The sequence below is a fragment of the Oryx dammah genome, unplaced genomic scaffold (assembly GCF_014754425.2).
Source record: "Oryx dammah isolate SB20612 unplaced genomic scaffold, SCBI_Odam_1.1 HiC_scaffold_1, whole genome shotgun sequence".
NCBI lineage: Eukaryota > Metazoa > Chordata > Mammalia > Artiodactyla > Bovidae > Oryx > Oryx dammah.
Genome location: NW_024070185.1, coordinates 70,815,289 through 70,826,739, shown reverse-complemented (window position 1 = coordinate 70,826,739; position 11,451 = coordinate 70,815,289). Strand labels below are relative to the sequence as shown.

Sequence of the window (11,451 nt, the reverse complement as noted above, 5' to 3'; positions counted from 1 at the left end):
AGGTTTTTCAAAGTTACAAAGAATGTCATCTTGTCCTGTCCAGAGGAGAGGTTGCAGTTGCTCCAGCAGCATCTGTGGTACCAGCTCCAAGTACTTCCTCCCTCTCAGCATCACAGAGAAAGCGATACCGGCTTCTGTTTGAAAACTTTCATGTTTCCCCTTCATTTGCTTCTTTAAAAAAATCATTAGGTTGCACCGCAAATGCTACTCTTATATAAAGAAAACACAGATTAAATGCCTGCTTAGAAAAAGCTTAGGTATCCTACGTATATCTCTGCAATCTGTCCCTGAAACCGGAGGACTCCCTAACAAAACGTGTGTGAAAATGCTCTGTAACCACAGGGCTTTATCAATGTGCATTTACGGCGTGCACACTCTTTCCGGTACCTGGGTGTTCCCTAAAAGAAACCAATGGATTTCAGACTGTATCTATTGTGTATTCATCAGAGGGGGTCGGTGGCAGAACCACACGGCTATTTTCCACCGGTCCCAGAACAAGGTGTCTCGGTCGGAGCTCTGCTCCCTGGAGACACGCTTCGCCCTCCCGGCGGCGGCAGTAGCTTCCCTCTGAAAATCAGCCACCTGCCTAGCTCCTTGAAATCATCAGGTTGGTTGCAACACAGGTCTAAAAAGAGGGAAAGGGGTTTTCAATGTGATGGAGTTAGTGGTGTGGAGCAGGAATTTAGGGATGAAGAAGAAACAGGCAACGTGTGACAGTCGAAGTTCCCTCGCTGCAGAGCTGGCCGCTGCCTTTGCAAGTCGGTTTTCTCCCGTTACTTTCAAAACAGCTTCTCAGCTCCCCTCCACTTATACGCTTCAACACGCTCAAAGTATTCGAGGCTTCATTCCCCAGAAAGAAATGAGAAAATCTAGAACACCAAAAGGTTGCTATGAACTGCGCAAAGGGTTTAGAAACACTAAAATCAACAGCGGCAGTGCCGCAGTTTCACGCGTGTGTGCGCGCGCGGGCGTGCGTAGGAGGAGCGCATGAAATAATTTAAAAAAATAACCAGGTGAAAGAGATAAATTAAAGAAAGTTCCAGAAAGAGCTACAGAGAAATAGAAAACCTTCCTCAATATATGCCGCATACATGCAACCTTAGACAATCATTTGTATCTCCAATGCCCTGGAGGCACCATAAATACCAGGGGCATGCTGAACCCTGGTTGGGAAGGGGCGACTTAGAGGGGTAGTGTGTCTCCATGGTACTGGGTGGGGTATGGAAAACTAAGGTGTCAGTTGGGAATGATAACCTGCTATTGGAGGCACGATCGAATCCGAGTAATGCAAGGGTCAAGGATTAAGTAGGATGGGTTGGGGGTAGGGAAAGGAAATGAGTGAGGGGGTTCTGGGTCGGAGAGAAAACAGAAGGTCTCAGAGAAAAGTGCAAAGGACTACAGCCGCAGCATCCCCGCGGGCCGTGGCTCGCCCCCACCTTCCTTTTGCGCAGAATCCTTGCCTTGGCTGCAGCAGCGCGCTGCCCCCACTGGCCAGGCGCGCCGTGATCGATCGCAGCTGCGTCAGAGTCCTCTCTGAGTATAAATAGGGGTGGCAGGACCGAGCTGAGCCGCACACAGCCATCCATCCTCCCTTCTCCCTCTCTTCCCCGTTCTTCTCTCTACGCCCCCATCTCCGCCGCCGGCCAGGGGGGGCACCGACCGGCACCATGAGTTCCTTCAGCTACGAGCCGTACTACTCGACTTCCTACAAACGGCGCTATGTGGAGACGCCCCGGGTGCACATCTCCAGCGTGCGCAGCGGCTACAGCACCGCGCGCTCCGCTTACTCCAGCTACTCCGCGCCCGTCTCCTCCTCGCTATCCGTGCGGCGCAGCTACTCCTCCAGCTCCGGTTCCTTGATGCCCAGCCTCGAGAGCCTCGACCTGAGCCAGGTCGCCGCCATCAGCAACGACCTCAAGTCGATCCGCACCCAGGAGAAGGCGCAGCTGCAGGACCTCAACGACCGTTTCGCCAGCTTCATCGAGCGCGTGCACGAGCTGGAGCAGCAGAACAAGGTCCTGGAAGCCGAGCTGCTGGTGCTGCGCCAGAAGCACTCCGAGCCCTCCCGCTTCCGGGCGCTCTACGAGCAGGAGATCCGCGATCTGCGTCTGGCAGCGGAAGACGCCACCAACGAGAAACAGGCACTCCAGGGTGAGCGCGAGGGGCTGGAGGAGACCCTGCGCAACCTGCAGGCGCGCTACGAAGAGGAGGTGCTGAGCCGTGAGGACGCCGAAGGCCGGCTGATGGAAGCGCGCAAAGGGGCCGACGAGGCGGCTCTCGCCCGCGCTGAGCTGGAAAAGCGCATAGACAGCCTGATGGACGAAATCGCCTTTCTGAAGAAAGTGCACGAAGAGGAGATCGCCGAGCTGCAGGCACAGATCCAGTATGCACAGATCTCCGTGGAGATGGACGTGTCCTCCAAGCCCGACCTCTCCGCCGCGCTCAAGGACATCCGCGCCCAGTATGAGAAGCTGGCAGCCAAAAACATGCAGAATGCCGAAGAATGGTTCAAGAGCCGCTTCACCGTGCTGACCGAGAGCGCCGCCAAGAACACCGATGCCGTGCGCGCCGCCAAGGACGAGGTGTCCGAGAGCCGCCGCCTGCTTAAGGCCAAGACCCTGGAGATAGAAGCATGCCGGGGCATGAACGAAGCGCTGGAGAAGCAATTGCAGGAGCTAGAGGACAAACAGAACGCCGACATTAGCGCTATGCAGGTAAGGCGCCAGGCGAAACGCAGAGGGGGTGGGGAGGGTGCTGCAGAATCCAGTGAGGATGGGTGGGAGTGGGGGTGGTGGCGGAGAGATGAGGGCGCGCCTAGAAAGAGATCAGACATAAGGTATTAGCAAGCAGATATTAAGGGGGTGGAACTTGACTTCTTGGAGGCAGTGTGGGAGGGGATGGGGCACTTGGAAGGCGGGGCGGGGCCGCGACTGCGGTGTGCTAAGAGATGCTGCGTCCTGTTGAATCTCCGTTCCTCATTAAAGCTGCCCAGCCCTGCAGGATATTGAGTCGGGGTGGGAGGAGGGACTGAACCTGGACTTTGCCTCTGGTCTGCCTCTCAGCTGTCCTGCATTCAGCGCAAGTTGCTTTGCTGCAGAGATCGGATCATCTGATTAATAAATATAGCGACGAGCTCTCATTAGTTCTGAAGGATAACTGTGACCAGTTATCCTTTCTGACTAGTTTTACCAACTACTCTCTTCCCTTAGCAGTGAGCCAGGAATACAGTCAAAATTGCAGTGGGTGATGATGGTCATAGTAAAACATTTCTTTTTCTTTTAAGGATCTCCATTTTTCTGGAGAGAAGAAAAAATAAGATAGATACATAGAAAATATTTTAGAGGAAATAAATTTAAATTTATCTACTTCATTCTCCTATAAATAAGTGGATTTCCTGTATACAATCTGGATAAAGTTGATAAAGCTAACTAGTGAGTGAGAAACAGTTTTTAAAAATCCATTTAGTTCTTTGCGGGCATTTTATGATATCATTAGGTGTATTAATTAATGAAAACAAAAAAATGTTTCTTCTATCAGTTTTTTTTCTATCATTTTTTTGGTTTTCATCTCTTGCTTTGCAAAGCTGGATTTTTTTTTTTTTAAGGCAAGCAAAGAAAGGTTTAAAAAGAAAAAAGACAGTTGTTTTAGGGGAGATTTTATCTAGGATGTGCACTTTGATTTTAATTAAACCTAGGCCTTTGCAGCTATGCTGTAGTTAAATGATAGCAGCGGAGATTTACACTTAGATTTTTTTGTTCGGTTGTCTTCCAACAGGACACAATCAACAAATTGGAAAATGAATTGAGAACCACAAAGAGCGAAATGGCAAGATACCTCAAGGAATACCAAGACCTCCTTAATGTCAAGATGGCTTTGGACATTGAGATTGCAGCTTACAGGTAAAAATGGAAGTGCCAAGGTAGCAGCTGGTCAACCTTAGGAAGAAAATCAGACTTCCTTTCTGCTGAATCAGAAACCTTCAAAAATAGTCCTTTGGAGTAATTGTGTTACTTTTTGGCCTTTTCCAAGAATTTATTCCTGTAATAATGAGGCCTGTTCTTAGCTTCCCATTATATTTCAAGTGTAAGGAACAGGACTATATTTTAAGGTGCTTTTGTTGTTGTTGTTTTGCGTATTTCTCCTGGACTCAGTCACAGCAGCCCCAGTCATTAGGTTATGATAATTCCCAACCCTGCCTTTGCCTTTCAGCCTGGCATTGGGGAAGGTGATGAGTGGTGGGTTGAGCACACTTCCGGTGTTCATGTTTGTTAACCCCTGCCTCCCCAGGAAACTCTTGGAAGGTGAGGAGACCCGGCTCAGTTTCACCAGTGTGGGCAGCCTAACCACCGGCTACACCCAGAGCTCCCAGGTCTTTGGCCGATCTGCCTATGGAGGTTTGCAGACCAGCTCCTATTTGATGTCTGCCCGCTCCTTCCCGGCCTACTACACCAGCCACGTCCAGGAGGAGCAGATAGAGGTGGAGGAGACCATCGAGGCTGCTAAAGCTGAGGAAGCCAAGGACGAGCCCCCCTCTGAAGGAGAAGCGGAAGAAGAGGAGAAGGAGAAGGAAGAGGCTGAGGCTGAGGCTGAGGCTGAAGCTGAGGCTGAGGAAGAGGAGGGAGCCCAAGAGGAAGAAGGTAGGATTAAAACAAAACACAAAACCAAATAAAAAGCAAAACCACCCTGCGACTCCAGGGGCAGTGTGGGCATGGATTATGGTTAGGAGTTGGGTAAAATACATGAAACCTCACTTATGCCCAGGAAATGTTATTCAGATAAGAGTTGATAATCTTAAAAAGAAAATGCATCTTTCTATTTCCTCAACAGATCTTTAGTAAGCACCTCATTTCTCAAATTGGCTGTTCTCACAGAGATACACAATCTCTGATTAGCATGGTTCTTTTTTGAAAGTAAGATATAAAAAGAAAAAAAAATCCTCCTGCTGCTTTTTATTCCTAATGAAACATTTAAAAATCTATTCATTTAACTCTGCCATTTGGTGTCCTAAAAAACAAAAATGAATTCCAAACACATAATAAAAGAAAACCCCGAGGTCCTGGAAAGAACAGAGCATCCAGTACCTAGAACCTAATCTCATTCTATTTAAATATCTGTTCAGTGGCAGATTGTGCCCAGCAGGTGTTGTTAGTTGGTTGCATGGAGAAAGAGGTTTGGGGGAAGTATTCTGACACTTGTGTTTCCCCACAAAATTAAAGCAGAAATGTTTTAATTGGACTCACCCTGCATTTGGAGTTTGTACATTTGCTTTTTATGTTAAAGCTGCCAAGGAAGATGCTGAGGAAGCAAAGGAGGAAGAAGAAGGAGGTGAAGGCGAAGAAGCAGAAGAAACCAAAGAAGCAGAGGAGGAAGAGAAAAAAGATGAAGGTGCTGGGGAGGAGCAAGCCACTAAGAAGAAAGATTGAACCCTTCCCTTCCCTTAATTTTTCCAGGAATAATTCTCCCGAAATCAGGTCAATCCTATCACCAACCAACCAGTTGAGTTGCAGATACTATATGAATTAAGAAGTCAATATATGTATAATTCTGAGATGACTTAGGTTGGACATTAAATGTTGTGCTATGACTTTTCTCCTTCCGCAGAGTATCTGTTTGCTTGCAGAGTGGCTTCCTGGCTTGCTGCCAGCCTGTGCATGGTCCACGCTTATGAGTTCAGGATCTATGGCAATGTGAATAATTCAGATGTTTACAATAAAAAAACCACACCATGAATAAATGAATTCACTAATGTTAATGTTAAACTTCATGGGAAAAAATAGTCCTTTGACTCTTTGGTGGTTAGAAATTAAAGACCTCGAATTATGTGCAATAAATAGTAAATAAAGTTACACTGAATGAAGTTCCTTGCTGTGCTTGTTGACTTAATTCAGATATCTTAAAGAGGGCACCAATAGCAGACACTTAGATGTAGACTATTGATTTCCAAATTTTTTCAAGTCGAAATTTTAACAATTACAATGTGTTTCCCCCCACTTAATTGGTAATTCTGAGGGTATAATTAGGTCATGACCATTCATGAAATCTCTCCCCTCGAAAATTTTACTGATAATAAACTTGAATAAATGAGAATCCCTTGGGTTCTTTTTCTTTGGTAAATAGCAATATATCTTGCCCCGTAAGTGTACTGTATAATGCTGGGAATGGCTTTCTTGGAGGCAGTCTGAAATCATGTTTACCTTTATAGTAAACAGGTAACTTGAACACTAATATATAATAGTAAAAGCATATGGGTAGAATGTGAATCCCACTCATCCATCACTGTAGCCATATTTAAAAAGTATAGCCTAACTATCATGAGCAGAAGTTGAAGCCCAAGCAAATGATGTAATCAGAAGGAATAAAATTTTCTCAATGCTTTTAATTTTAAGGGAGTTAAGAATATTGAAGCTTATTTGCCATTGCAAACATGTTGCCTGCAATCCTGAGCTCATGATTGAGTGTGTAGTTAGCTTAATTCTGTTGCCTCAACTAGCCTTCAATACCACCTATTTCAAACTTTTTAAGAACTACAGATATAGATATGAAATTGTGATCAGTCATTAAAGAGGGGATTCTATACTTGTGTGTTACATTGCCATAAGTCTGCATGTTTTTACTGAGAACTATTTGGATTTCAGTGATAGCTCCAACTGGTTGGACATTGCATCATATACACACCCCCACCCATCCATCCTGTTCACTGTAAAGTTATGAAAGCTCTTGCACTTGCATTTGATGTGGAATGTCAATGAAATTGCTGATTATCCTTTGTTCTGCTTCTATTCTTAGACAATTGCTTTGTCAGCTAAATTTATTCAATATTTGTTGTTTAGACACCTCTTAAAGGTCATGAATTTAATCTGGAAGCAAAGTGGTCTCCATTTAAAGTTTACAGATCCCATCACACCACATATTTTGAGTTAGATATATCTCACCAAAGCAAATAGGTAAAATATTTCTTTATCTGCCCTGATGCTATGTATTTGAATCATGAGGATTTCCATACATTGGCTTCTGTAAAGACTAGGAGTTGCCTCAGAAATCAAGTTTTTCACATTTATGTTCATTATACATGGGATGCTGCACATGGTCAATTTCAGACAGAAGCAAATTATATGTGAAAAAGTAACCTTAGCCAAATGGAAATGGTTGGTTTGAGAATTTCTTGAAGTAAGAACACTGTACCATACTCTATCCTGTGTGCCATAATAAAATACTGAAAAATCTAAACTGAATGGATTTGGAGTCTTTAAAAAAAATATTCCTCAAATGTGATACCTTGGCCAATTTCCCTCTCTCTTCTGCTTCTCTCAAACTCGTGTTCTGTATTCCCTCCCCTAGTTAATGACGTCACTCTCTAGCCACCCAATTCTTCAGACCAGAGACTGGGCATGACATCATCCTCCCATTTCCTCTCTCCAATCTTTCTGTTCTAATCTATCACCAAAGCCTATTGATTTTACTACCTAGGTATCTTGAATCCATCCACATTTCCCTATTTACACTGCCACCACCCTAAGGAAACTCTGTGTCCTGGCTCCAGGGACTCTTCATGGAAGACAATTTTTCCATGGACCAACGGAGGAGGGATGGTTTCAGGATGATTCAAGAGCATTACATTTATTGTGCACTTTGTTTTTATTATTATTACATCAGCTCCACTTCAGATCAGTACTCTTGCCTGGAGAATCCCATGGACGGAGGAGCCTGGTGGGCTGCAGTCCATGGGGTCGCAAAGAGTAGGACACGACTAAGCTACTTCCCTTTCACTTTTCACTTTCATGCATTGGTGAAGGAAATGGCAACACACTCCAGTGTTCTTGCCTGGAGAATCCCAGGGACAGGGGAGCCTGGTGGGCTGCCGTCTATGGGGTCGCACAGAGTCGGACACGACTGAAGCGACTTAGCAGCAGCAGCCACTTCAGATCATGAGGCATTAGATCCCGGAGTCTGGGGACTCCTGTTCTAGAGGAAGGTAATCTAGAAAAGGGAATTTTGATCACACTCTCTCTTTGATTAAAACTCTCCAGTAGTTATCCATTTCTTTTAATATAAAACCCCAAATCTTTAAGATGATCTTCAAGGTCTGTCTAGACCTGACCTGAAACTACTTCTCAAGCCTCACCCTCCATGTATCCCCTTTCCCCTCCCTCACTTTGGTGTCTTAGCCACCCCAGCCCTCTGTTCTCCCATCTGCCACAAGGTTTTGGGTGCTTTCTCTGTCTGGAGCACTCATCTTTTCTATCCTGTCCTCAGCCTTGCCTAGATTTAGGCTTAATTGTCATTCCCTTGGGGAAGTCTTTCCTGATGGAGCCAAATTCCTCTACTAAGTGTGTTTATAAGCATCACTGACTCAATTGACATAACTTGACTGACATGAACTTGAGAAAAGTCTGGGAGCTAGTGAAGGACAGGGAAGCCTAGTGTGCTGCAGTCCATGGGGTTGCAAAGAGTCAAACATGACTTAGTGACTGAACAACAACAACAAGATGTTTACACAGTCGGAGGTGGCATCTATTTTCACAATCATTTAGTAAATGTCTGCAACCTCTACTGTAGAGTGGTCCTCAGAAACATGGCAATCAGGTCTTCTGCACTTCAGCATCTGGCATCATTCCTATCACCTATCATATCCTAGCACTTGTGTATGCTTAGTCGCTCAGTGGGATCCTACTCTTTGTGACCCTTTCGACTATAGCCCATCACACTCCTTGTCCATGGGATTTACCAGGCAAGAATACTGGAGTGGTTGCCATTTCCTTCTCCAGGGGATCTTCCTGACCAAGGGATTGAACCCGTGTCTCTAGTGTCTCCTGCTCTGCAAGTGGATTCTTCACCTGCTGAGCCATCACAGTAAATGTTGATTGAATTAATCACTTCTTGGTAGGCTAAAATGCCTTTGGGGTGACTAGAAAGTCAAGAGTATTCAATACTCAGTCCCAGTCCAGTGAACACTCGTGGCAAGAGCAGAGAACCAAAAATCAACTGTCTATTCTTGGTTTTAGTGTTGTTTGTTATGGAAAGCTGGCCATCCCCAGCCCCACCCCGACTCTGGCCTCAGTCTTCTTAGCTACAAAAGGCTTCAGCACTTGATTTCTCAGATCCACTCTAGATTAATGATTCAAAATTTCCTGAAAAGCTTTTAAAGTTCAAGATAAATGGCTGAATGGGAAATGTACATATCACTATTATGTCCACACTAAAGGCCATCACTTAAAGGGAATTGCTTAACTTCACGTAAACTTTCTTCCCTAGCATTAAGTTGGTTAGCAATTAATTGGGTTGCTCTTTTCCCTCCATGGAGGTTGTAGTGCTATCAGAATTCGCACTGTGTCCCAGGTCTTGATCTAAGTGCGTTATTAATATGTGTCATCTCATCAATTTCTTTCTTATGGCAATGTTATCAGTCCAGTATGATTATCATCCCCATTTTACAGATGAGTTGTTAAGTGACGTGACCAAGGTCACAAGCTAGTTTGTGGCAGGCTGAGATCCAAATCTCCCATGCATGCATGCCTCCTAATTTGTCTTGTCGTGTCCAACTCTTTGTGACCCCATTGACTATAGCCCTTGGGGCTCCTCTGTCCATGGGATTCTCAGGCAAGAATACTGGAGTGGGTTGCCATGTCCTCATGCAGGGAAGCTTCCCGACCCAGGGATCTGACCTGCATCTATTATGTCTCCTGAAATGTCAGGCAGGTTCTTTACCCCTAGCACCACCTAGGGAGAGCCCCTCAAATATCCCATGCTGGCTCTAAACTCCATGCTCTTAACCAACTATTGCACTGACTATCCTTTGTAGTCCAGCTTGGGAGGCACCTGATTCCTTGTGGAATCAGAGCATATTTTCACAGGCATGTGTTGTGACAGCACCTTGGAAACTTTTATGCAATTACCGGCATTCTTACAATATTTGTACAGTTCAAGGGGACATCTGCATTCACAGTGTTCCACTGCAGTTACTGAGAATGCTTAAGTTCTTCCAATCCTTTGATTATTTATGTCCATATAAGTTCCTCTGCCAAATTTTAAGCTGCAGGAAGACAAGAACCAGGTTTTATAGAGATGAATGTGAAGTTTATTTTCAAAGATCACAAACGTTTAGGATCAATCCCAATAATTTATTTCTTAATTTCCACAAATCAGGAATTTAGGGATGGTCTTGTTGGGATGTTCTGGCTCTGGGTCTCTAGTGGTGTTGCAGTTAGATGTTGTATGAGGTTACTGTTATCTATCTGAAGGCTTGATTAGGCTTCGAGAATCTACTTTAAGGTGGCTCACTCACTAGGATGGTAATTTCTCATCCGTGTAGGCTCTTCTGGGCAGCTGCTTGCAGATTTTTGCAACATGGCAGCTGGCTGGCCCTGGGGCAAGACATTCAAGAAGTCAAAGCTATGCCTCTTATGACCTGGTTTAGAAAGACACACATCATCACTACCATTGTTCTACTGGTCGCAGAGACCAGTCTGTCTGATTCATTGTGGGAAGGAACTACACAAGGACATGAGCATTGAGTATGAAGGTCACCAGGGGCTTCCATGAAGTTGTGGGCATTATTTCTTTTATGAATAGCAATCATCGACTCAAGAAATTCTGAAACCATTTCAGCTTCAAATATCGTGTTCTATCGTTTTCATTCTTACCTGATCATGTGTCCTAATTTAAGTTTAAAAATATGTTTGTGAAAACTATGGACAGCCTGGTAATGAATATATTAATGGTTATCTTCAGTTTGTTCTTCTAATGAAGGATTTCTTTATTAATACCTTTAGTGGGATATCTGTTCAAAGTGTCCTAGGTACATTTTACTAGTTCCTCATATGTATCCCCACATTTTTTTTATCTTTTTGTAAAACAATATTTAAATATTTACTTGGCTCCATTGGTCCTTAGTGCAGCACACAGGCTTCCTTAGTTGTGGTGCAAGGGCCTACAACATGTGGAATCTTAGTTTCTCCACCAGGGATCGAACCTCATCTCCTGCACTGGAAGGCAGATTCTTAACCACTGGACCATCAAGGAAGTCTCCACATATTTTTTTTTCCTATAAAGCATCATAGCTATACCTCAAGGCCTTAACTTCCTTGCATTAATTCATTTGAAATGCAGTATTAGTCTAGTTAACTGAGATAAATACAGTGGCAGCTAATATAGAACTTAAGGTGTTAAGAAAAATTAGTGCTTATTGTTTTGTTAGATGGTCAGACCCATCTGAGTTGACACCTTTGATTTTTTTAATACCTTCAGTTCTGATATAGTACATGCATGACTTTAAATTGGATATATCTAATAAACAAATAATCAAATGGATTACAAATAATCAAATATGAAATGGCTTTGTAAAAAAACTGAAATGCTGTATGTTTCTCACTTTGACAGGCTCAGGTTTCTGGAGCTGTTAAAGACATTTTTGCTTGTGTACTGATGACCATTAATTCCTTTGCTTTTTAGCTT

The 11,451-nt window shown here is 44.3% G+C and overlaps 1 protein-coding gene across 1 annotated transcript; it reads left to right on the top strand.

Annotated features, from left to right (window-relative positions):
- Window positions 1-313: 313 nt before the first annotated feature.
- On the top strand, window positions 314-7,227 carry NEFL (neurofilament light). Its single transcript, XM_040243293.1, has 4 exons — window positions 314-2,714; window positions 3,775-3,899; window positions 4,288-4,637; window positions 5,281-7,227. Exons 1-4 carry the CDS (start codon window positions 1,668-1,670, stop codon window positions 5,421-5,423), a joined length of 1,665 nt encoding a protein of 554 aa, XP_040099227.1. The 5' UTR covers window positions 314-1,667; the 3' UTR covers window positions 5,424-7,227.
- The last annotated feature ends 4,224 nt before the right edge of the window (window positions 7,228-11,451 follow it).

Coding starts and splice junctions, on each gene's coding strand:
- NEFL (XM_040243293.1), top strand. CDS start 1,668: ATGAGTTCCTTCAGCTACGAGCCGTACTACTCGACTTCCTACAAACGG. Junction 3,900..4,287: donor ATTGAGATTGCAGCTTACAG/GTAAAAATGGAA, acceptor CTGCCTCCCCAG/GAAACTCTTGGAAGGTGAGG. Junction 4,638..5,280: donor GGGAGCCCAAGAGGAAGAAG/GTAGGATTAAAA, acceptor TTTATGTTAAAG/CTGCCAAGGAAGATGCTGAG.